The 26,683-nt window shown below is 37.8% G+C and overlaps 3 protein-coding genes and 1 pseudogene across 3 annotated transcripts; 3 read left to right on the plus strand and 1 right to left on the minus strand.

Moving 5' to 3' along the window:
* Window positions 1–7,453: 7,453 nt before the first annotated feature.
* Window positions 7,454–8,392, plus strand: LOC118908058 (olfactory receptor 1030-like). The gene has a single exon (XM_036877121.2). The coding sequence runs from the start codon at window positions 7,454–7,456 to the stop codon at window positions 8,390–8,392; it is 939 nt and encodes a 312-aa protein (XP_036733016.2).
* Window positions 8,393–15,279: 6,887 nt separating this feature from the next.
* Window positions 15,280–16,248, plus strand: LOC118908004 (olfactory receptor 5M11-like). Its single transcript, XM_036877074.2, has one exon. It carries the CDS (start codon window positions 15,280–15,282, stop codon window positions 16,246–16,248), a length of 969 nt encoding a protein of 322 aa, XP_036732969.2.
* A 2,379-nt stretch (window positions 16,249–18,627) lies between these two features.
* On the minus strand, window positions 18,628–19,310 carry LOC130684759 (olfactory receptor 5M11-like; annotated as a pseudogene).
* A 1,490-nt stretch (window positions 19,311–20,800) lies between these two features.
* Window positions 20,801–22,879, plus strand: LOC118908070 (olfactory receptor 5M10-like). Its single transcript, XM_036877133.2, has 2 exons — window positions 20,801–20,995; window positions 21,935–22,879. The coding sequence occupies exons 1-2, from the start codon at window positions 20,801–20,803 to the stop codon at window positions 22,877–22,879; spliced, it is 1,140 nt and encodes a 379-aa protein (XP_036733028.2).
* The last annotated feature ends 3,804 nt before the right edge of the window (window positions 22,880–26,683 follow it).

A 26,683-nucleotide genomic window follows, 5' to 3' on the forward strand; every position in this document is an offset into this window, starting at 1 on the left:
TTATCTTTACACTCATTTATCTGAATCCCTTTAAAATTTTCTCTGAATAATAAATGCATAAAATCATTGAGTGCCAAGGGAGTGAGAGTATATTTCTCTGTGCCAAATTCAAAAGCTTTAGGCTTGGAAAAGGAGAATATCAGAGGGAAGTAGGATGTCTGAGATTTCAAATTCCAAGAACTGGCTAAAGCTCAACATGTGAGCTTACTCCAGATCTCAGTTGTACTGTGAAATGCATCTGTATGTAAGGTCGGGATGGTTGCAAGGCCTGTCTGACCTCCTGAGACAGTCACCTTCTGTCTTTGTCAGAAAGAGTCTGGGGTCTCTCTCTGGATGTCTTAGCATGATAGTTTTTATAATCACTACAAATTTCATTTTATGTTGAAAAGAGGAGATAGTAAGAAATCAAACAACATTTCTTATGAGTTCTTGGTTTTCAGAACTGTCAGACTTATCTGTGGAGGGAGATGTCTTAACATCTCCAAAGGTCCCCAGAGTGAGAGGCTTCATACCTGAAAGGCAAACTTTGAAAGACTCATCCCTGAAGCGTTCATCAAGAAATCCCTTCTGGGATTTCATCATTAGATTTTCCTCTGGAGGTGTTTTCAAAAGTCACACCTTAATGGATTGGATCCTAATTTACGGATTAGTCATTAGATGCACACCGAGTCTTTAATTAAATGTAAAAACAGTAAGTATAGTACCCATTTTGATACCAGGATTTATTCGAGGGCAGATAAAAAGGTGTTGCCTTTTTACAATAAAAGGCCTTTGCCATGACTCGTCTCATCATATTCACAGCTGAAATAGATTTTCCTTCCTCTGAATTTCCATGGTGGCTTTCTCTGCCTCTTCTTGTGTCATTTATCCATCTCCCTTTATAACTTTTCTCTTTATTTTACAGGGTGGTAAGGGCTCTGAGGACAGAATTAATGTCAGTTTCATTTGATATCTCCTTGGAGAACTGCACAACATTTTAGGTGCAGTTAATGTTTAGTGAAAAGTTATTGCATGAATAATTGACAAGTGATGCTCGGCAGAGGTTAGTGACCTAGTGACTTCATGCAAATGGTAGTTTATCTTATCTTCATGAGTAATCTAAGATCATTTCTTCTTGTGAATTAAAGTATAAATTGCAGGGAATAAGTTTTTAGGACTCTCAGATGTAATTGAAAAGTCAGGTTAAGTGAAATTATTTGCATGGCCCACTTAAACAAATGTATGTTTAGTTTATGATTCCTGATATATACTGACTCATATAATAATTTTTCTTCAGGTTTTATCTACACCGGTATTGATATCAGAGTAAAGCCCAAGTATTTCTCTACCAAATTCATAAAAATACCATTATGAATAATAAAAAAATATAACAGTGTTATATTTTTCATATGAGTAGACAATCTTCCTTTCCAGAAGTCCATCTTGACATAAAAGTGATAGATTATGACAGAGAAAGTAAAGAAATCAAAGCCTGGATTTTTGGCAAGGGCACACTGATGAGAGACTAGAGGAAAACAAATGATTTAAGGCGTTAGGTCAATCAGAGACAGGTCGTCCCTCTCTCCTTGCTCTAGGCTTTGGCCCTGAATCAACTTCAGTTGCCAAAGCAGAGAAAACTTTGGGCTCAACCTCCTCAAGTCCAGGTCCTATTTGGACTTGGGCTAATGTTCCCACAGTTTCTTTAGTCTCCTTGGGGCATGGACAGTACCCACATCCCCAAATTGCTGCATGGCCCTAATAGGGGAGTATAAAATATCTGAGACTTTGGTGAGGGGCTGTGTTGCACCAGCACATGGACTGAATACTACGCAGTGGACGTCCCAGGCCAGGTCGGAAAGAATTTAAGAGGCAGATCCAAGGTGCATCTGTAGGTCCCTCAAGTGTCAAGATGCAGCTGCTTCACCAGGAATGATTCGCAGGCTGTGTCCAGCCAAGACAGCAATGACCCCAAGATGCATGTGTACGTGGATGACAGCAGAGCAAGCAGCACCCATGCAGACTGGAGACCAATAAAGACCAGAGAGAAGCATGGAGACAATGGTTACAGAACCAAGCCTCCCTTCTCCAGTGGTGGGCGGTCTCATAAATCCTAAGAGGCAAAAAGGATTAAAATATGAAGGACTGGGCATTTATATAATGAGAAAGATCAACCAATAGAGTTCATTGAAATTATTGACTGTTGTAAGTCCAAAGCTAGTGTTTAAAAGAAGGCCATACTTCTCAAGTCCACATGATGTATAATTATGTCTTGACATAGGACCCAGGTAATACGGTAATTAAATATATTTGATAATTACAATTCTTTCCTGAAAATGTAACAGAGAAATCAGTATTTATACACCTGTTGCCATAAACACACAAAGAATAAATAAAATAACTTGTCAGGCAGGCAAAAATCGCACTAGTTAAAAACGATACAAAAACAATCCATATATACTCTTTATTTTGTCATTCAGATATGCATTTCTATTTAGTTTGTTGAGATGGATAAAAGCTGTACTGTACTATTATAATTATATCATATTTTATAACACTTGGTTGTAAATCCATGATGCTGTTAAAATCCTTCATTAAATATATTGGTTAGAAGGATTTATGTTTTAATGGTTACTGAGGAAATTCTATTTCCTCACATAAGGTGATAGATTTTGTTCATTATAGAAATTTAAAATTTGTTCACCAGTCTTATGAAAATTGACCCATCGTTGATGACCTTCTAAGGTCATCATTCGGCAGTTGAAGTTATCCCTGGATTTTCCTAAATTTGAAAAGATCAATTGGTTTTAAAGTCGCTCTACTATAAAAGACATAATTAAAAATCCTGTTTACCATCTCTCTGCTCAGCTGAATTGGGTTTCTGCAGAAGAGCAAAGCAAATTACAAAGAACTTTAAAAGCTACAGTTTCACATATTCTTTACATTACCTGGTGGTAAAGCACACACATTTGCGACTGTCTCAGTCCTACAACTATCATCTCTTGAGTGTTTATTAGGTAATAGCCACAAAAGGCTAAGCATTTACAAATAGATATCCATATTCATTATCAAGGAAAAATAAAGTTTATTTAACACTTATAATATCCCTGTAATATAGATATTAAATCTGTTTCTTACAGATGAAAAGCCTGAATCTCAGAGAAATTAATTTTTCTGTGCTGACATTTCTGTGCTGGCTTTGAAAGCACTTCAAACCATATGTGCATATTAAGGTACTTAATGGGGAATTTTGTTTATGGGTAAATTATGTTTCAGGCAGTTTAGAAAACTTGTGAAAAACATCTATAATATATATATATAAGTACATATTATATAAACACAAATCTTTCTTTTTTTTGCATTTTTAAAATCAATGTATCATTGATATACAACCTTATGTTGGTTTCAGATACACAACACAGTGGTTCAACACGTACCCATATTATCAAGTCCTCACCCTGTCCAGTGCAGTCACTGTCCATCAATGTCATAATATGTTACAGATCATTAACTGTATTCTCCATGCTGTACTACTGTCCCCATGACCAACCTATATTGTGATTGTGAATTATAACACAGAGATTTCTTTTGAAGATGTCTCAGGGGTTTTGGGGTGCTAAAAGCTCCTTTAGTTTCCAAGCAAATGGATTGGGTCTGGTACTAGGTTGATAGTGGGCAGTGGAAAAAAAAGTGCTAAGAGCCTTGAATTGCTTTCCTTGTGTCATGTATTTCCCATTGATACCATTTCCCCAAAGTGGGAATTTTTGTTGAAATGAATTAATAAAATTTTTTTACCATTTTAAGAAAAAAGATCTACCAGTACTTTCAAAGCATCATTGCAAGTTTCTTTGAAGTTCCTTTGAAATACTGGTATTTCTTTTCTTCTCCTTTTGCTTCCCTTTTCCTTCTCCTCCTTCTCTTTCTTCTACCCCTCCTTCTCCTCCTCCTCATTCTTCTTAATGTAGGAAAATTTGACACGTGATATATTTAAAAAGTGACAGGATTATTTGGCTATGAAAGGGAGTGAAGAATGAGAGGAGGAAATCAAGGATGACTCAGAGGTTTCTGGAATGCATAAACTGAAGAAAGGGATGCCAGCTACAGTGGAAAGGACTGAGGCAGAGGTTTCTAAACGACATTGGAAGGAAAAGTTTTGAAGGACACTTGGATTTCTCTGACTACACCCCCACATATGCATAAATCAGTAGGGTGAAAGGAGGCTGGTGAGATTATGAACAGGATCATTGCAGCTGCCTGGCTGTCAATACAAAGCATCTTGTTCTCTGCGTGATTGACACCTATGTCTTGTCTCAGTCGTACGTTCTGATTGGTCATGGCTCTGGAAAGGGAAAAAGGAAATGAGTATTTTCACTGTTCTGCTGGGTCTGGCTGACTTCAATTCAGATGAAAGGAACAGAAAAGTATGTCTAAGCTACATTCTCAAATCTAAGCTTAGCTGTAATAATGTTAAGATCTGACTCATGGATGCAACTGATTCAGGGTCAGGAAGGAGAGTGATTGCATGGCCCCTTTAAGTTCCAACAACAGTGAAGTCAGAAATATCCCCAAAATTTAACAAAATAAATAGTTATTATTGATGTAAATATGGTTATTTCCACTGCATCATTAATCAAATAAATACTATGTGATGCTCTGACCTGAGACAGGGACATAGCGTAAAACAAATTTTTACTCAGATGACTTAACTGAAGAGAATTTAATGAAAATACAAAGAATACAGGCAAAGTTAAAGATATCAAAGAAGATTAAGTAGTTGGAGGTTTATTGCAGAAATCAATTTTCACCCCTCGCCTTGAAATGGCCTGGCAAATGGCTGCTGTCACTAGCGCCCAGTGAGAGCTCGAACCAGGAAGGAAGTCCCTGGCAATCTTCTCCAACACACAGCTCAGCAGGACTTTTTCTTGGAAGAATGCAGCCACTTCTCTCTTCCTCTCAACCTTTGACATCTTGCTGGTTTCCTCCACTGGACAAACTCAGCTGAAAAGTAGACATCAAAGAAGTTCTATTGATGCATAAAGGTTAAGTTCCAGGTCGACAAAACAAGGTAGAAAAGAAAACTCAATAGGTCTGGGTCAGGTAGGGTAACAAAGGCAGAATCACCAGCACATCTATCTGTATTACCTATAAATCCATCATGTTCCCACAGTTATATATTACTGTTTTCTAACAAAATGCAAAGCACAAGGCTCAGAATTGGTAAATAACTAGTCCAAGCTTCACAAAAGTCAATTGGTCTTCCCATTATTTTCCAAAACTGTCTCCTAAGTTCAAGCACTATTCTGTCTTACATGTGGTTAACAAGAGAACTTACTATTTCCCTAAAGTCAAAAATATCAAGATAGTCAGGCATAAATTAAAATAATGAATCCCATTGCTCCATCATTCACAAGAGATTTGATTCCTTGATGATACTGGGAAGTGAGGAAACACCATGCCCTCAGTGAACTTAGGATTTTCCAAAGGATAAAAAGATAGTGTTTTTCATGGTTTGAATGGCTTTCTGCTAGAAATAATTGAACCATAGGGATTTGGTCCATATATGACAATTATAAACTCTTCAGGTTCATCCTAACCATGCTGTCACTGGGAAATCACTCTTCATTCACAGGTAGGATTAAGTATTATTAAAATACATTTTGGAATCTAAAAATAAATATTTTGATCAATAAAAGTAAAATTATGGGTTGAAACATATTCTGACGAATTAACAAATGCCTTGATTTATTCAAATGATCTTCTCAGAGTACAGATATTTATAAATGGACACTGGAATAGTATTTATAATGGAAAGGGAAGGAGACCAAAGAGAACATTCACTCCACCAGTAATTATTGATTGTGTCCATTTGGGAAAGCGCTGTTCTAAGTGTCACTAAGGTTATAGATAGATTAGATAAACTTGTTGTCCTTTAGGAACTCATGTTTTGATGTTGAGTCTTGTTTTAGATTTTTTCACCCAATAATGGTGGCTACAACTTATGAAGTGCTTATTTCAAGTCAGATATATTTAAAACTTTTCCCAGATTAATGGTTAAGTAATGTTTTAATGAAAAGAACTTACAAAAAATGCAACTCAGCACCAAAGAGTATTTGTTATGATAATTAAAATGACCTTATGAACTTAGAAAAGAATATCACACAATATCTATGATTCCACTGATTAAGGTGACTTGTTATGTACCTCATAAATAATAATTTTAATAATAAAGTTATTAGCTAGTTAAAAAGTCCAAAATTTACATGTGAAAAATGGAATAATGCAATGGACAGGATGCTGAGTGATCCATTTACAAAGTGCCTTACAAAACGACCTGAGCCAGTCAATGGCATTGTAGCTAATAATGACTCAGGACAACACTGCCATAGCAGGGAATGCTTCATTGAAGAGGATGTAGATTTTTCCACAATGGTCTTCACCATCACCTTTATCTTGTACAAATGTTGGGAGAAGCACTTCATGTATCTTATGTCCTGTCTTAGTGGTATGGTGAATATGATAATTATTTCAGTGTGGCTTTTTACATGTTTTTAACAACTTAAGTTGAATTCAGGTCGTAGAGTTTTTCTAAATCTTTTCAAGAGTTAAAATGAGGTAGACATACAGCAAAGTTATCACACTCTTCTCAACCTTTTTCAATATTGCCTGCTCTCCCACCAAGGAAACGTCAACACATTATTATTTCACCTAATTACTCCCCTACAAACATTTTATACCATTGATACATGTGTATGTATCTATATATCAAATTAGTTTTTTTTACAAAAACACTGATTTACATTAATTCTCCGTGAATCAATGTTTGCCCCTAATACTTGGCAATAATACACAACGCAAAGACGCCCCTGAACTGAGTCTTAAAAGTTAAATAAGATTTGGTGACGTGATGCCACCTGCAGTACACGGGAGCAGGGAAAATGGTCATTCATTGCAGGGTGAAGGAAGACCTTGAAAATGATCTTGAGGTTTGAGGGGCAGGTAGAGAGATCCTAGTTTAAAAGGATATGCGCTATTGATCAGTTCCACTCCCCACATCAATTCAGCTGTGAAAAACAGATGAGACTCAGTGACTTGATACTTAGAGATCACATAAAAACGTATATTGGAGTAAAAAAGGTTACAATCTTAAAGAAAATCAAAGATTAAGGAAATTGTTTAAAGAAAGTATAAATAAACAAATACGATAAAGACAAGCAGACAAGATAAAGGCTTTTCAAATATGAAAAGGCTTGTAGGAAGTATTTATAAAGTATGATTGTCTTTATACATAAGGAGCTCCCTAGATTAATTTAGGTATTTAAAATATCAATACATGCTTACTAGGTTATTTGTGCCACCTTCATTTATAAATTCAAGGGAAGAGGAAGAACTATAATATGACATGACGGGGTAACAGATAAATGACAAATGCATTTTTATTTCCTTTACCTTAGTCCTCATTTGAAGCCAAGCAAACACAATGTCAGAGGAAAACCACACGGCAGTGACTGAGTTTATTCTCCTGGGACTGACAGATCGCCCTGAGTTGCAACCTCTCCTCTTTGCGGTCTTCCTTGTCATCTACCTGATCACCGTGATTGGCAACATGAGCATGATTTTGGTAATCAGAAGTGACTCAAAACTCCACACGCCAATGTACTTCTTCCTCAGCCACCTCTCCTTTGTAGACCTCTGTTATGCCACCAGTGTCTCTCCTCAGATGCTGGTTCATTTCTTATCCAAGAGAAAAACTATATCTGTCGTTGGTTGCTTTATACAATTCCACTTTTTCATTGCCCTGGTGATCACAGACTACTACATGCTCACAGTGATGGCTTATGACCGCTACATGGCCATCTGCAAACCTTTGTTATATGGCATCCAAATGTCCAGATGCGTCTGTCTCTCTCTTGTTGCCACTACTTATATTTATGGCTTTGCAAATGGTCTGGTCCAGACCATCCTGATGCTTCGTCTCTCATTCTGTGGACCCAATGAGATCAACCACTTTTACTGTGCAGACCCACCTCTCCTAGTCCTTGCCTGCTCGGATACGTATGCCAAAGAAATGGCCATGTTGGTGGGGGCTGGTTCCAACCTCACCTGCTCTCTCACCATCATCCTCATCTCCTACATTTTCATTTTCACAGCCATTCTGCATATCCGCTCTGCTGATGGGAGGCAAAAGGCCTTCTCCACGTGTGGGTCCCATTTGACAGCTGTCACCGTCTTTTATGGGACATTGTTCTGCATGTATCTGAGACCCCTTTCTGAAGCATCAGTAGAGCAGGGAAAAATTGTAGCTGTTCTTTATATCTTTGTGAGCCCTATGTTAAACCCTTTCATCTACAGCCTTCGGAACAAAGATGTTAAAAGAGCAATCAAGAAAGTTTTCCACCAGCAATTGCTTCCTAAGTAAATAAAAAGACCACCTGAATAAGAATAAATAATCGTTAGTAAGTCAACACACAATACAACTTTTGTTTCAGATATATCAGATGCTCAGATACTGTTAAATTGAGATCTCCCTGCCTGATTCTTTTCCTCTCCTCATTTCCTTCATTGAACTCTAAGATAAATTTAATGTTTTATATCCTCATGTAGAGTTTTAATATTTGTTGGTGGTGTTATGCACAGGACTGCATAGCATTTTTTTTTGCCAGATTTAAAACCCAATAAATGTAAATATACTCTATATATCATTGTTTAATTTATTTTAATTTTCACTAAACCCTTTTAGATTATCTATGGTGATTTGTTTAGCAGTTTTTTTCACTGATATATTCAACATCATTCCAAGCTAACTGAAGTGCTTTTAAAGGCTCTTATAGTAATTGGAGATTTCTCTTTCTTTTAGTAGTATGTCCATATCCTTTGCCCAATTTTCAGCTGTTATTTTTTTATCTTTAAAATCTACATTTGTAATTGCTACTCATGTATTCTGTACTAGGTACTAAACTATTAATGATACATGCAGTACAAATGTTTACAACCTGTTTTTTATTTGAACAAAATTCTAATTTATTAATCTTCTTTTTGTGTCTTGTATATCTTGTCAAACCTTTTCTTTTTTGTTATAAAGCTGTTCTTTCTTTTCTTCCATGTTTTAAACTTTTACTTTTACATATTTAAGTCTGTATTTTTCTTGATATTATCAATGTTGCCAAGCAGAATCCAATTCTATTTTTTAATAAAATAATCAGATTTTCATGTTTTGAATACTCTATACTATTTTCATTAGGTTTTTAGTGTAAAGTCCGTCATGTATCAAGTTTTCATATATGTTTCAGTAGGTTTCTGGGTTTGAATTCTAGGACCAGTTTGTGAATTTCTTCATCTATTTTTATTTTATTTTAACAAACAATTTTTATAAAAATAGCTTTACCACCCATCATATGGAAGCTAGAAATAAGTGTATTTTCTTGAAGGATCTGTGTCACCAGATCCCATTAAAATGCACAGGAGTATCTGTGTTCTTTCCAGAGTCCACATACATCATTTTTTTTTCCTAAGACACATGAAGCCAACTTCACTGATCCAGTAATGGTGGCTATGAGAATGAGAAAGATAAAGTTACTTACAGTCTGTATTTAGTCCTGCGGTTATTTTAAAGCTCATATTTATCCCATAATCTAGAATATAGGAAGTTTTCATTAATAGCTATTGAGTTAATAAACTATCACTGTGCCCCTTGCGTTCTGGCTATGGGAGGGCAAGCTCTACTTTTTACCACGTCCCAATGTGATCTTCGTGAGTTCTTAACAATCCACACCCTTATCCTGAAACTTTAAGTATGCATATCTCTTCCTTCCCAGAATGAACCAGAAACTCTTACATAGCTTTTCACTTCCCTTTTGCTCTCTGCATTGACAGTGCATTAGTGAAGGAAGGTTTTCCCTGAATATTTATTAACTATATGAATGAATGAATGAATGAATGTCACAATAGCTGGAGAATGGTTAGTATGGTGTGAGCATGTCACCACTGCATAATTATCAACAGTGAGATATGACGGACTAATGTTTTCCCTGTTTGAATCCCAGGCTCACAGTAGATTATTTATATGCCAGGGAAAGTCACTTAACCTCTCTATGCCTCAGTTTTCCATCTGTAAAGGGAAGATAATGATACCAAAGACCCATCGAGTTGTGTGAGGATTCACTGAGCTGAGGCTTGTAAAGTGCTGAGCCTGATGCCTGGAAGATAGTAGGTACTCAATGTTTATTTGTATTATTGATTCTTACCATTCTGTTTCTTTCCTCCTGTATCTCAGACAAGTTACTCACTCATCCCAGTTCATCTCCCTACAGAATTTCATTTTTGAGGGATAAGGAAATATGTTCAATATAATGTAAAGGTCCCTGGGAGGGAATTACCAGGATTTGTTGTATATTCACTGAATTAAGTGCACATTGAACACCCCTTATATTATTCAGCAGGCATTAGCTGATCACTATTTTCACCTGGGCTCAGGGCCTGTGCTAGCTGTGGAGATCACTGTTCTTGCCCATTAGGGTCTGCAGTCCAGTGCTGGAATAGACACATTAGCAGGTAATTACAACAGAGTGTGTTAGACAAGGATGAGGGCAGTGCCCTAGGACAGCAGGGAGGATGGAGATCAGCCCCATGTCTGTGGAGGCAGAGAGAGCGTCTTTTAGGGAGATGTCAACTGCAGCCCAACTTGGCAACACCAGGTTCAATGAGAATCTAAAGAGAATAAGGAAAGCACTGATTGGAGGGAAGCTGGGAACATATTAAAAAGGCTGTTAGAAGGAAGTGCAGGCTCTGCAGGTTGAGGCATAGCAGATACGTACATTTGGGGAAAGAGTCAACTGGGTGTGTGTGAGTACAGGGGTTCAATCCCACCCTGCCACTTTCCAGCAACGAGGCTGTAGGTGAATTAGTCCATCAATATTCACTCGGAGGAGCCTCTGCTTCTTTAGCCAAAAGTGCAGGATGGAGTTCCTACCCCTAAGAACTGTATTTGAGAATCACTTCAGTTAGCTTCATGAGAGATGCTTAAAGGTGTAAAGTGCTCACCAAGGTGTTTGCCAATGACCCTGTGTGTTTCACAGTCCTGTATATGAGTGACCCCTCCCAAGAGTTCAATGTTCACCAGAAGACATTGCTAAGAGTGGTGGATTTTAGGTGAGCAGGCAGTTGTAGAATAAAAGAAAAGAAAACTTAAAAATCAGAACTGCAAAATTTCAATAGGAAACTTTTTTGCCTTCCAGAGATCTCTTGGGACAATATTAAATAGGGAATTATGGGAAATATGATTGAGACATATGATTAGCTTCCTGATCCCAGAGAGCTCCAATTAATCCCGAGGGGCCTGGTTCCCTGGATGGCACTCATTTCTCCAACTCTGAAGCCCCATGAAATTTACATGAGAGCAGGTCTATACCTCCCACTTGCTGGTATAAATGCCAGGACATTTTACATCTGAGAGAGGCGCCCATGAACTTCTTTGATGAAAGGTGAGAAAAGAGATGCAAATCAGAGGTAGAGTTAAATTTTTTGTTGTTTAATTTCCTTTTAGTCAAGAGGAGATTGTGTTGAAGTCTCAAACGGAGGCCACAAATTTGCCCCATTAGTTCAATATACATAAATGCAATCCTTCCCATTTCAGTAGCAAAGCTTGGATCCCAACTAAGTTGCCTGCTAACAGGTTTTGTCTCCCTGGCCAACATTTCAGCTTCCTACTGTCCTTGAGCCACTCCTTTGCTGGCTCTTTCCCCATCAGTTGGGGGCTGTCTCTGCTGTGCACTAGCAAACCCACAAGTGCCTTGTTGAGCAGATGTTCACTCTTCACTCTGGCCTGACACAGCTGCACAAAGCTGTGATTTTCCTTCTCTGTGAACACATACTGTTCACAATTTTTTTTATCCTCTCTCCACCTATCGGTATGTCTGCTCTTCTTCAGTTGCATATTTCTAGACCACACCAGTCACTGAACTGTGAGTCCAGACCATTCTAGAACCCCCAGGCCATCACTCAGTGGTATGCAAGTGAGGAGGCCTTCTGCCAGTGAGCCCCTTGAGTCCAGATTCCTGCTATGTCTATACATCTGAAATTTCCACAGCCTGATCTTTTTCTTTCCATTTTCCTCTGTGCCAGTAACCACTATCTATTCCCTTTCTGGGGTGTTCTGGATGCAAACTTATATGAGAAGGTAATATAAGTAAGTAAACTTTTTTCAAAGTGTTTCGTGATAGACATTTCTTGAAGAGAAGCTGCCACTAACTGCCAACCACTGTTTCTTATTGAGGGTCATTGTTATTGTTGATGTGAAAAAGATGGATGGAAATGAATCAGACTTTCAAAGATGTGAAACATTTGAGTTTTAGGGAAGTTCTCAGCTGGGACTTTCTGCACCTCTGTGCATGAGCCCGCACATGTTCGCATCACTAGGATTTCAAAGAAAGATATCTCTGCATTGTTCTTTAATCTTCCCAGAATACCCTCTTAAAATAGCCTTATTGGCTTTTTTCTTCCTCTTCAGTTTGTTGCTTTTAAAAAGTTACCCGTTCATAAGTTCATCATCTTTGTTACTCTTTTGAGTTTGAACACCCTTTCCACCAAAGTCCACTTTCTGTATTTTCTCCATGTCACTGACAGTTGCAACACCATTCACTTACGTGCAGTCTGCCCCCTGAACTGTGGATGCCGGGAGTGGTGTGGTTTTTGATGGTTTTGTCAATTTTTGTGCCGACAGTGCCTAATCACAGAAGATGGTAAGTATTTGTTTGATGAGTATCTTGTTTGATGTCCACAACAACTTGAGGGGGAGACAGAACAGATATTATTTGTACCAGTTACAAAGGGGAAATGAAGTGACTCGGAGTTAAGAATTATTATATGTTGTCAATACCTATTATTAGTGTATTCAGCAATGTTCATTAAGTACTTACTAATAGAGATAAGTGAGTTTGCCTTTCTGTAATTATCCTATAGCATGGCTTAGTGACTCATTTTGAGATCTGAGAAGCATTGGGCAGGTTTTCAAAAATGTAATTATAATAAAAGGGGCAAGAAATTAAAACATTTGAGAGAAAGGAAGAAGAGATTCAACATCTGTGACGTGAATGGAATCCATGGAGTGGTGTATCTGCATAGAACAAGTGATTCTTAAATTAAATACTGACTATGCAGAACAATTCTTTTTTTAATGCATACATTGTGTCAGTGCTATAGACATTCCTCAAATTACTGAATGAACATTTATATGATTTGATAATTCTTTGTTCATTTTTTCTTTAATTTTTTTGTGGGTCAGTTATTTAAAAATTTTCTTATTGAAGTGTAGTTGATATACACTATTATATTAGTTTCAGGTGTATATCATAGTGGTTTGACATTTCTATACAATAGGAAACATTCACCATAAGGAATGTAGTTACCATCTGTCACTATACAAAGCGATGACAGTATTATTGACTATATTCTCTATGCTCTACTTTTCTTCCCTGTGACTTATTCATTTTAGAATTGGAAGTTTGTACCTCTTTGTTCTCTTTACCTATTTTGCTTGTTTTCCACCCCCTCAGCTCTAGCACCCACCAGTTGGTTCTCTGTATTTATGGGTCTTTTTCTGTTTGTTTTCATTTGTTTTGTTCTCTCTATTCCACATATAAGTGAAAACATACAGTATTTGTCTTTCTCTGTCTGACTAGTTTCACTTAGCATTATACTCTCTAAGTCCACCCATGTTGTCACAAATACAAGATTTCGGTCTTTTTTATGGCTGAGTAGTGTCCATTGTACATGTGTACCACTTCTTCATTATCGACGCACCTATTGGTAAACAGTTAGGTTGTGTCCATATCTTGGCTATTGTAAACAATGCTGCAATAAACATAGGGCTACATGAATAATTTCAAATTAGTGGTTCTGTTGTCTTAAGGTAAATGCACAAAGGTGGAATTACTGGGTTGTATGGTACTTCAAATCTAATATTTTGAGGAATCTCCATATTGATTCCCATACTGGCTACCCAAATTTATATTCCCACCAACAGTGCACTTGGTTTCCCTTTCTTCCACATCCCTTCCAACACTTGTTATTTCATTTATTTGCCTTATGTTTATGGGAACACTGTGACTGTGCCTTCTTAAAATTGGGTTTCTCGTCACACCTGCATTAGAATCTTCTGAATAATTGTTACATGTGAAGATCCCCATATGCCACATAAAACCATTAGTAACAAACTTTCTCTGAATTTCCTTGATTAACAAACTTCCCTAGTAATTGGTTTGTACACTAAAGTTCAGACACTTAATTTTCCTAAGTGTCTGACATCATGCAAAGCTCTGTGGGGATTCAGAAATGAGTGAAACATTGCAATTCATTCATTCTTTTGTGCTTACACTCTATTTTTATTTTCTTTTCTAAATTAAGTATACAAGCATGTGCTTAAAAGTCACAGTGCAGTAATAACTGGACTTTGTCCCTGCCTCTGAAGAAATAATATGGGAGGAATTAGTAGTAGATATTTCATGGTGATGTATGGTGCTAAAGAGTAAATTAGACGTATGTAGGATGCACTGGAAGCAGAAAGCACAAATGGTTAAATTCAATCCCATGTAATATGGGAGTGGAGTGAGAAATGCTTCTCAAAGGACAGGCCTTTAGCAGGAATTTATAGGATAAGTAGACTTTGAGAGGTAAAAAATAGTGCAGGGTGACCCGGGATATGTAGCATCACTGTAATTATGGATATAGGAAGAGCTGTATATTTAGTTATCTATAGGTATATAGCATTGGTATAACTGTAGGTATAGAGATAGACATTCAGCTGACCCTTGAACAATACAGGGTTAGTGTGCTGATGTGCAACCCAGTCGAAAACCTGGGTAAGACTATGACTTGTTAAACATTTAACTACTAATAACCTACTGTTGACCAGAGCCTTGCAGATAACAAAAACATTTGATTTTTACATATTTTACATGTAATATGTATTATATACTATATTCTTACAAGAAAGTAAATCAGAGAAAAGAAATGTTTTTTCAGATTGTTGCAAGCCTCTAACAATTTTTCCAATACGTTTATTGAAAAACATCTGCCTGTAAGTAGATTCACACAGACAAACCCTTGTTGTTCAAGTTCAACTACATAAGATAATTCAATATAAAGACAAATAAAATAATGGCTCACTGCAAGTACAAAGTCAGTTTATGGTAGTGTCCGTTTTAAATGACATACAGAAGTTTTGAGAAAAATCATTTCCCAGTACTATGAGCTGTACCTCCATGTCTGCTCCATTTCCTTCTATTTCAAGTACAGGACAGACTCCAGGAAATGTCCATCAGAAATGCCAGTGCTGTAACGGAATTCATTCTCCTGGGGTTCACAGGTCGCCCCGAACTCCAGCCTCTTCTCTTCGCGCTGTTCCTCCTTGTGTACCTTGTCACCCTCTTTGGGAACCTGGGCATGGTGGTGCTCCTCAGGCTGGACTCTCGCCTTCACACCCCCATGTACTTCTTCCTCACTCATTTAGCCTTTGTAGACTTGTGCTATACCTCCAACGCAACCCCTCAGATGTTGACTAATTTCTTAGCAAAGAGGAAGACCATCACCTTTGCCGGCTGCTTTACACAGTGTTACATTTTCATTGCACTTCTCCTCACCGAGTTTTACATGCTGGCAGCAATGGCCTATGACTGCTACGTGGCCGTATGCAACCCTCTGCGCTACAGTGTGAAAATGTCCCGACGGGTCTGCATCTGCTTAGCCACATTTCCTTACGTCTATGGCTTCTCAGATGGGCTGCTCCAGGCCATCCTGACCTTCCGCTTGACCTTCTGTAGGTCCAATGTCATCAACCACTTCTACTGTGCTGACCCTCCACTCATTAAGCTTTCTTGCTCTGATACTTATGTCAAAGAGCATGCCATGCTCGTATCAGCTGGTGTCAACCTCTCCAACTCCCTCATCATCATCCTGGCATCCTATGCCTTTGTTACCGCTGCCATCCTCCGGATCAAATCAGCAGAGGGAAGGCGCAGGGCATTCTCCACCTGTGGTTCCCACATGTTGTCTGTGACCCTATTTTATGGGACTCTCTTCTGCATGTACGTAAGACCACCGACAGATAAGACTGTCAAGGAGTCCAAAATAGTAGCTGTCTTCTACACGTTCGTAAGTCCATTGCTTAATCCGTGGATCTACAGTCTGCGGAACAAAGATGTCAAGCGGGCCTTGAAGGATGTCCTCAGAAGAAATACGGTAACTCTGATGGCCATGCCTCCAATTACCAACAAGCCATAGCTTTGAGCCCCTGGCTGAAATATCTTTGCATTTTGATGAGTTTGGTGTTGTCTACGGAAATGTCTCATGTATCTCTGCTAAAGGTCAGGTCTGAGAAAAATGAGCTACGCTGTTTACCTAGACTTTTGCTCCTGAACATGCGGTTCCTGGGTCTGTTGTCACAGCATTAGGTTGGAAGTTGTTAGAAATGTAGCCACACATTCTGCAACTCAGATCTACTACATCCAGATCTATGTTTTAACCAAATCATAGGTACTTTGTAAATATATGAAGTTTTGAAGAACACTGTGCTAAGGGAAAATTTCCATTTGCTATGTCACAGAGCACTAACGTGTTTTATTGTTTACAACACCAAACAGATTAATGATGCTCTTAGCTCAGCTCTTTGACTTTATTGTGTTCTTATTACCATAAATTTTGGACCTGAAAGTCTTTAAGAAACAAATCCTTCTGCATGCCTTCCGTGAGTTATTAAGTGAAAATAGAAACAATGGGCCATGGTGGTGGTCCCTGTTTCTCTGAATGTGCTTTGGTAACAGTTGCTATGGGAATGGAAAAAGAGAGGAATAGAATGACCATCTCTCCCTTAATGTGAGTTTCTGGTTCTAGTTTGTGGCCTCTAGGCTACAGGGACCTACTTCCTGCCTGAGGCCTGCCAGCCTGGATCTTCATAACCAGGTCCAGCAAAACAATGAATGCTTTCCTATTACTTGGGCTTTTCTGAACTTGCTTGGAACTATTTTTTATCTTCTTTCCTAGCTTTTTAAATGAAAGTTTGAATCATTGCTTTGACTCTGGCCTGTGTTCACATATAAATGTTTTTACATTTCACCTAAACACCATTTTAGTTGAAAGCCACAAATTTACTATTTTTTATCACTCATTTTGCAATATTTTCTTATTTTCCTAGTGATTTCTTTAATCTATAGGCTATTTCATAGAGAGTTCCTAATCACATATATTTGGGATTTTAAAAGATATTTCATTCAATAGTATTAGTAATTTAGTTTTGTTGTCAAAGAACATAAAGATTTTGAAAATTTGTTCGCTAGTATTTTTCCAGCTTTATTGAGATATAACTGACATATTGTATATGCTTAAGTTGTACAAAGTGATGATTTGATCCACCTGCATATTGTGATATAATTATCACAATGAGGTTGCATCTATCATCTCACATGATAAAAATTATTTTGTTGTTCTGTTGTTGGTGAAAACATTTATAATCTACTTTCTTAGCAATTTCACTTATACAAGAAAGTATTGCTAACTGTAGTCACCATTTTGTACATTAGGACCGCAGAGCATATTCATCTTACAAGCTGAAATTTGTATCCCTGATAAACTCATCCCTACTAGCTCCGGACCCAGCCCCTGGCAATTACCATCCTACTCTCTGTTTCTATGAGATGAGCTTTCTTAGATTCCACATACAAGTGAGATTGGAAAATATTTGTCTTTCTTGGTCCTTCCTAAGATGGGAAAAATAAAAACTGCCTAAATAGTAAAAGGAAGTGACATATTGAAATATGTCGCATCAACATTAAGTTATATTATGTACTTATTTAGGAGTCAATTATAAAGTGAATCAATCAGTCTTTAATATGTTTATGCTACTCTTTAGTTTTAAAATGCTAAAACCAAATATGCTTGCATACTTGAGCAGCTGTTTTTTAAATGGTTTGTATGCAGACAAGAATTGAAAAATAATATGTAAAACTCAATAATGATAGTTGTTAATAATGTTGTAGGGACAAAATCATACAACACTCTTCTGTAGGAAAGGAAAATTCTAAATCAGAATGGGCATACCCTGTTAAGAATGGTATCTGTTTTCATTAAGGAAGCCTAATGAAACTAATCATGAGGTCATTAAAACACATAAAATATTAAGTTCTTTGAAATAATGTGATACACGGGTTCCATATTCCAGAGAAGTATACTAAGAAGCATATCAAATATCCATTGAGAAAATATATCAAAATTAGAGATTTGAGCTTTTTTGAGAAGATAATTAACTGTCATTAAAGGAAATTATGTAAATATTGTATGAAAGTATTTTTCATCATAAAACACTTAATTTTGCTGATAAGATAGCTCAGTGCTTCTCAATACTGGTGGCCTACAATGTGAAAGGAAGAATTTATCTGCTAGCTAACCATGTGTAAATAAGTTCTTGAGTGAGACTGAAACCGTGACCCTGCTTGATCATAAACAGCTGTTTTCTGCTGTTGTTTTTCTGAACCATTTCTAAACCACTTTCCCAGTCTGTGTTTCCGTTAGTCTCTCACTTGATCCCAAGCTATGCATGCACAAAAAATAGTATTGTTCTAGAGAACTGCATTCACGGACAAGCAAAAAGGGATACATTTTTTCTTTTTATTGCTGTTGAGACTCATCTTTTCCTGGCAGGTGAATCTCATGGGAGACTGTTGAAATGGAACTTTTCTCCATTATACCAAGGTTTCTCATTCTGTTTTACATCTTTGTTCAGCAGGCTATAGATAAATGAATTCAGCATAGTACTCACAAAAATACAAAACACTGCCCCATTTTTCCCTTGCTGAACAGACTGCTTGTTTGCTGGTCTCAGACACATGCAGAATGGGGACCCAGAAAACCTAGTGCCAAGTGTCAGGTGGGAGCCATGGGTGGAGAAAGCTTTGTGCCGTCCTTCCCTGGGATGTATCATTGTAACGGTGATGAAAATGAAGATGTAGGAGACAGGGATGATGAGTAGGGAACCTGTGAGGCTGATCCCTGTGGACACGGCCAGGGCAGTTTGCTTTCTGTGTTGGAACATGTCAACACCAGGAGGGCTGGGTCAGCACAGCAGAATTGGTTGGTGGTGAAGGTTCCACAAAAGGACAAGCAAGAGGCCAATATTACCTGCATCATGCACCCCCCCCAGAGCCCCAGGGGAGTGGGAGTGACCAGGCAGAGGCAGAGGGGCCGCACAGTCTGTGGCTATAACGCAGGGGATGCGATTGCCACGGACCCACCGTTGCCATGGCATCGAGCATGTCACACTCAGTCAGGAGCAGGCTCCTGAAGATCAGCATTTCTCTTGACCACTCCTTGACCACTTAGAGCTCTTCATCTAACGACTTCTCCCCTGCGTCTCTGACTCCTCATTATCTAACCCAGGCTTCCAAGAAACTGGTAGCAAAGAAGAGGAAAGAGATACATTAGATAGCTTTCTGGATTTCATCCATGATATGACTTAATTTTCAAGGTGAAGAAGATTTGAAGACAGCCTCAGCATTCACTGCTTAGTTTTTGACCTGCTTTTGTATGGAGAGAGCCCTGATAACATGAGGCTCTGTTGCTACTTTTACTAGTCTTTCAGGATTAAAAAACTAGTGAGTAAATTGATCTGCTTGACCCTGAGGAATGCAGAAATGAACTCTAAGTCAAATTTTTGGAAGTAAATTTCTTCACAATAAAATCTCAATATGTCAGTGCAGCTTGACAAAGGTGTACAGCCATAATCTCATATTCCAGTTCTCAAGGCTGCTGTGCAGGTGCAGAGAGGGGAAGGGGGTAGGACATATAAAACTGCCACAAAACTCACTCTACTTAGCAAGACGCTGCTGTGTTGACTTGAATAAGCAGCTCTAAGTTTATTGAAATTTCTGAAAAAGGTGATTTTGACAATGTGTCAGTGTTCTCATTGCTTTTATGGGGGATCAAGTTTGGGAGGTCATTACCCCCCCTATTCAGAAGTTGTTCTCCCTCTGTATATCATGTTTTTGAGATTCATTTAAGTTGCATTATTAGGTTTTCATTTTTATTTCTGTGTAGTAGTCTCTTAATTGGATATATCCCAGTTTGATTATCTATACACCTGGTAATATTCACGAGTTTCTTTGTGGATATGAGTCTTCTTTTCTCTTCTATAAATAATATGTTTTTGGTAATAAACTCTAATGAGATATTTTATAAAGAACAGCCAGTTTTCCTAAGCAGTTGAGTTATTTTATATTCCATCAAGTGATGTATTGTGAGAGTTTCAGTTACCTCACATTGTCATTAAAAAATCTTGGCACTGATGTGCTTGTGGAGTGGTATCCTGCTGTGGATATAATCTGCATTTCCCTGACAATTATGGATGGTGACGTTCTTTTTGTGTGCTCATTGGCCATTCGTATATCGTTTATGAAGTGTCTGTTCACATCTCAGACTTCTTCCTTACACTGGCCTGTTGTTGACGGGGCGGTGAACTGTGGAGAATGTTTCCGTGTTTTAGACAGGTCCTTTGTCAGTATTGTTGGGTGTGAATAGTTTTCCTAGGCTGTGGTGTGCCTGTTATTTCTACTCCTCAAATCTCTCATTTACAAGACCTTCCTGCTCCTCACTCTCACTAGATGCATTCACCTCAGTGTGTAGAGAGGAAAACTGAGGTCTTCTAATTGGGATTCCCTTTTCTTTATGATATTAAAAAGCACAACTTAAGTGCCCCCATGTTTTCCTCCTTAGTATGAAAAGTGATGGCTCATTTCTCTATCTATGCTAAAGGGCTCGTGCACAGCACCAAACAGTGTATCCAGACATGGGCAAGGACACTGGCCTCAGAGAAGAATCTCATTCTCCAGCATCAAATCAGGATTATGACTTGAGGAAGAAAGACTGCTTTAATTGGCTTTGCAGACTCATTTTTAAAAATACTCTATGGAATACACTTAAGAAATACATTATAAATCTCCCCACCTTGTTTTTCCGTAATGTGCCAAGTCTGCTATTACAGGTAGGTAGGTGATTTTACACATTTGTTCATTAAAAATATCGTTTTTTGGTGGAGATTGGGACTCCACCATGTGGAAAAAACTGCATCTAAAAGCATGTCACCTTAATTTTTCTTCTTTGTACTTGCATTTTATCTGTGTATATAATGTCTGCTTCTTCCGGTATAATATAACGTCTCTCTGGTTGCAGAATTGGTTCACTGCCATAACCATAGAATTTAGAACAGTAAAAAAATCCTACATCTTTAGAGTGTACATAATAAATGAATAAATGACTGCATGAATGACAAGGCAGAGAGAACAATTTTTTATTTTGTACTTTCACTAATTCAATATTTCTTAATGAAATTAAACTGGCTAGGTTTGGGTTGCAGGTGGACACACTGCAATCAGTGTTTTCATTTATTAAGAACATTTATTCTCTATTTTCTATCTGAAACAATAAGATATCACACCCGGGAGGCCCTAGAACTCGAATTTCCTTTTGTCCATTTGAATGATGACAATGACCTGCTGTTGTTTATATCTATTTTTCATTTCTTTGGCTTTTCCTTACTTAAAAGTTTGAAAGAAATATCAAATATGAATTTTCACAGAGAGACAGGCAAAATGTATGAATATATACATGTGTACATATATTCACATATATAATATTACATTATTATATTAATTAATATAAATATGAATATATATGCAAGTGGGAGAAAAAGTGAGTGCGTGCAAATGTATCTGCATCCATATTTGAGATTTAGAAAAACAGAGAGAAAATACAGAGGTTAGGGTGAAATATGTGCATTGACTTTCTGTTCTGTTAGAATAGGAAGAGTAATTTCCCCACAGATGATAGATCAAAGAGTAAATGATTAAGTGGATGTGGAATCTGAATCAGACAGAGTTCCTCCATCTCTTTGTCACATTCAGTTTCCAAGGGATAAGAAAAGTCTTCTGAAAACCACACCACAGGGACGGAATTCATTCTCTTGAGACTCACAGATGACCCAGTGCTGGAGAAGATCCTGTTTGGGGTGTTTCTGCTGATCTACCTAATCACGCTGGCTGGGAACCTGTGCATGATCGTGCTGATCAGGACCACGTCCCTCCTCCAGAGCCCCATGTATTTCTTCCTGAGCCACCTCTCCTTCGTAGACATCTGCTATTCCTCCAATATCACTCCAAACATGCTGTCCAACCTCCTCTCAGACCAGAAGACCATCTCCTATGCCGGGTGCTTCTCACAGTGTCTTCTCTTCATCGCACTGGTCATCACTGAGCTTTACATGCTTGCTTCCATGGCAGTGGATCGCTATGCAGCCATTTGCAGCCCTTTACATTACAGGACCACAATGTCCAGGAACCTGTGCATCTGTCTAGTCACGGTCCCTTACGCTTGTGGCTTCCTGAATGGACTGTTCCAGGCGCTGCTGATCTTCCACTTGTCCTTCTGTGGCTCCCTGGAAATCAATCATTTCTACTGTGCTGACCCTCCCCTGATGATGCTGGCCTGCTCCGACACCCAAGTCAAAAAGATGGCCATGTTTGCAGTGGCTGGCTTTACTCTTTCAAGTTCTCTCTTCATCATCCTCCTGTCCTACATTCTCATCCTTGCGGCCATCCTGAGGATCCGTTCTGCTGAAGGCAGACACAAAGCGTTTTCTACTTGTGGTTCCCATTTGGCAACTGTCACCATATTTTATGGGACCCTCTTCTGCATGTACTTAAGACCCCCAACTGAGAAGTCCATAGAGGAGTCCAAAATAATTGCCATCTTTTATGGTCTTTTGAGTCCAATGCTGAACCCATTAATCTACAGCCTGCAGAACAAGGATGTGATCCATGCCATGCAGCAAATGGTGAAGGGCAATCTCTTTCATAAAGTTGCCATGTAGGGCTCTGTTCATTTGTAATTGCTAAGTGTCTCTGATAACACAGTGTCTCCCTTGAAAGGATAGATCTATTACTTTATAGTCTGATTTTTCTTCATGTGTTCTTGATGATATTAGCAATATCTCCTAAAAATCCATATCTTTAATACAAATGGTTTCAATTAAATTTTTAATATTGAAATTTAAAATTATTTTCTGTAGCAGAGGACCTGTGTGAATAAATTGGGTAGTATCCCATAAATCCAAGTAACACCTTGTAGTCTCTACTTACTTGGGTATAAATATAATGTACTCTATGACGAGAATAGGGGAGTCCGTCTCTGACTTGTAAGTCTATGGAGCCATAATGATGGTCATATAGGCTGATTAGTTTTTACACTATTCTTTTTAAATTAAGATGTAATTTCTTAATGGCTCTGGTGCCTGATTGATTACTGGAGTCACCCTGGTGAAACTTTGAAATTTGTGGATCATCCATAGGTTTAAACTTTTTGTAAATTTCCCCAACCTAACATCATAGACATACTGAGAAAATTTTCCCATTCAGAAATCCTATTTATGCTCCTCAGTTTTGAAAATAAACTGTCAGCACCTGCTTCTAAGTTTCCAGGAATATGGATCCAATTCCAATTGCAGTGTTGTGCGATGGCATTCCAGATATATTTTTCATGTAGTAGCTCTGACTTAGGTCTAATTTCTTAAGAGTTCATAGAGTCTATCAGTTGGTTTCTGTAGGCCCTAGAATGCCCTAAAACAGCATGCAAATGTCTCACATATATGCATCATTTGGAGAATAACACCCAATGTTTATTTTGGTTCGTAAGAGTTACTATGAGTCATTATTTTCCAGAGATGTCTGTCCAGTAATTCTCAAATTTTGTATTGAGAAAATTAACAGTAAAGGAGGTCATCAAGAGATACATCATCAGCCACATCATTTCTCTCATTGTTAGTCACGTAGATGGCTGCATATTGAAATATATATGAAACTTGTTTTTAAATTGCCTGAAACATTTGGTTTCTAATATTGTGCACTCTGATTTTAGCTAAGACTATAATATTAAACGACCACGTGAAAACAACTGCTCTGTTTCCTGTAATGTGTTCAAAATATTTCCAAGAAAGTCACTGAAATGACCTGCAGGTTTAGAAAACTGGACTCCATTTTCAATTCTAAGTTGATTGAACAAGGCCGGTTTTAGACAAAATTTTCACTGTAAATAAAATTACAGAAGGTATGAGGAAGTAACATTTATCAGTGATATAACCTAAAGCAATGAAAAATTTCTGTTTTTATTTTGTTATGTTCTCATAATTGACATGCATACATATTCTTAAAATTCATGAGACAAATTTGGAATCATTTGCCATACCCAAGTTTGAACATTGATTTTTCTTTGGATAATATACTGTTTGTATTTTCACACAGACTAAATGCTTTCAGTGAACATCATTTTTTAATGTAGTATAGTCCACAAAATTAAATCATACTTAAACTTAATCTGTCCATCATGTTCCCACAGCTATATGTTATTATTCTAAAGATAAAGTACATGCCTAGGGATCAATAAATAACTACTCCAAGGTCAGTAAAAGCTAATTGATCTTCCAATGGCTTTTCAGACTCCAAAACTTTCTTCCCATAAATGTACTATTCTTATATGTTGTAAATAACTTAATATTCTTCCAAGCCAAAAAATATTAAGACATTAATGCACAAAATAAACAACAATCCCATTACTCCATCATTCCTGAGAGACTTGATTTCTTATAATACTGCTGAGTGGGCAAACTTCTCATCCTCAAGGAGCTCAGAATTTTCAGAGGAATACAGAGAGAGTGGTTGTTCACAGTCTTAATGAGTTTCTGCCAGAAATAATTGAACCACAGGGATGTGATCCCTAGATGGTAATTCCATTATAATGTCTTCAGGTTCATCCTGTTTGTGCTGTCACTGGGAAATCTCTCTTTGGCAGGTAGGATTATGCATGGTTAGAAGATATTTTTTAATCCAGGAATAAATATTTTAATCAATACAAATGTAATTATGGGCTGAAACTTATACTGATGGATCAGTAAATGTCTGGATTTAAATTTCAGTGATATTGTCAGAGTACAGTATTTACAGATGTACAGAAGAGTGGTAATTTTAATGGAAATGGTATGAGACCAAAGAGAACATTTACTTAATCAGTAATTATTGATCATGTCCATTTGGGAAAGAACTGTTCTAGGTGCCAATTACAGTTACAGATTAAATAAGCTCCTTGTCCCTAAGCGCTCACATTTTGATGTTGAGTCTTCTTTTAGACTAGACCTGGATTTATCACCAAAACAATAGTAGCTACAACTTAATGAAGGGCTCACTACCTGTCACACATATTTTTAAATTTTACCTGGATTAACTGCCTCACATAGTGGAAGTTACTATTAGTAATCATATCTTATGCATGAAGAAAATTGGGCACACAGAGATGAATCACTTTCATAGTCTCACAGTAGGAATAAGCGGGTATGGGTTTTCCAGCCCAGAAGCCTGGCTGCAGACTCCCAGTAACTGGTACCCTTGGCTGACTTTCAATAACTAAGCATGCTTAGTGTCTTGCTTCATGACGAAAAGGAAGCGGTGGTGTTCAATAATCATTCTGGTTCCTTCTAAGGTAACAGTGATGCTTTTTGTTATTGTAAGCAACCGACCTATGATCTTCTATACCCCCTTCCTAGAAAATTGGCCACTTTTGTTTTAGCATCGATGGTAATTATTTAAAGTTAATTAAAAATGCACTTCATGCAGATGTCTTGAAATTCATGTTTCCATTTCAAAACGAACCATGATGACATGCCAAGGAGATATCACCCTTGTTAAAGCTGAATTCCACCTCTAGACTGGGTGGCTGGGTCGTGGCAGCAGGCAGCTACCTGAGGGAGCCTGGGGGTGAGCTTGCTTGTCAAGAGTGCAAAGCCTCAGGCGTTCCCAGAGCAACCTCTGTGTGCTGACAATGCTCTTGTGTTTCCTTGCTCAAAGCAGGTAGGATGTTGTGTTGTGCTCGTTAAGGATGGTTATTCCCCTCAAGCACCCAGTGAATTTTCTGGAATACTCATTCCTTGCACTGCCTCCTTTCCCCACAGTAAGATATAACTGGAAATATTAATTTGACTCTTCGTTAATGTTCCAGGAAATACACATATATTAAAAGTGCCATCCCAGGACCAAAGATTGGTCTGTTATGATAAACACTGTGATCTTATAAATTGAATAAAAAGAAAAACACAATATTTATGAGTCCACTGATTTAGGTAACTTGTCTTGCATTTTCATAGCTGGTCAGAAAGTCCAAAGTGTACATGTGCAGAGTGGGATAATGCAATGGACGGGATGCTGAGTGGTGCATTTACAAAGTGCCTTACAAAGTGACCTGGACCATGGCATTGTAGCTAATAATAAGAGTAATGATGTTATTGCCACACTGGGGAATGTGTCATTGAAGGAAGGTGTAGAAATTTCCACGATGGTCTTTGCCATCACTTGTATCCTGAACAGAAGTTGGGAGATGCACTTCATATATCTAATGTCTTGTCTCCTCGGTTTTACGGTGAATATAATTATTTCAGTGTGGTGTTTTACATGTTTTCAAAATTTAAAGTGAATTCATGTTAATTTTTCTTATATTTTTAAGAGTTTAAATGAGGTAGAATTACAACAAAATCATTAAGAATTTGTCAACACTTTTTCAATATTTCCTCCTCTCCCACCAGGGAAACTTTAATACGTTATTATTTCACCTAATCACTCCCCTACTGATTAAT

The sequence above is a fragment of the Manis pentadactyla genome, chromosome 9 (genome assembly GCF_030020395.1).
Source record: "Manis pentadactyla isolate mManPen7 chromosome 9, mManPen7.hap1, whole genome shotgun sequence".
In the NCBI taxonomy this organism is placed as follows: Eukaryota; Metazoa; Chordata; class Mammalia; order Pholidota; family Manidae; genus Manis; species Manis pentadactyla.

Coding starts and splice junctions, on each gene's coding strand:
- LOC118908004 (XM_036877074.2), top strand. CDS start 15,280: ATGTCCATCAGAAATGCCAGTGCTGTAACGGAATTCATTCTCCTGGGG.
- LOC118908070 (XM_036877133.2), top strand. CDS start 20,801: ATGGGCAAGGACACTGGCCTCAGAGAAGAATCTCATTCTCCAGCATCA. Junction 20,996..21,934: donor TGCCAAGTCTGCTATTACAG/GTAGGTAGGTGA, acceptor GGATAAGAAAAG/TCTTCTGAAAACCACACCAC.
- LOC118908058 (XM_036877121.2), top strand. CDS start 7,454: ATGTCAGAGGAAAACCACACGGCAGTGACTGAGTTTATTCTCCTGGGA.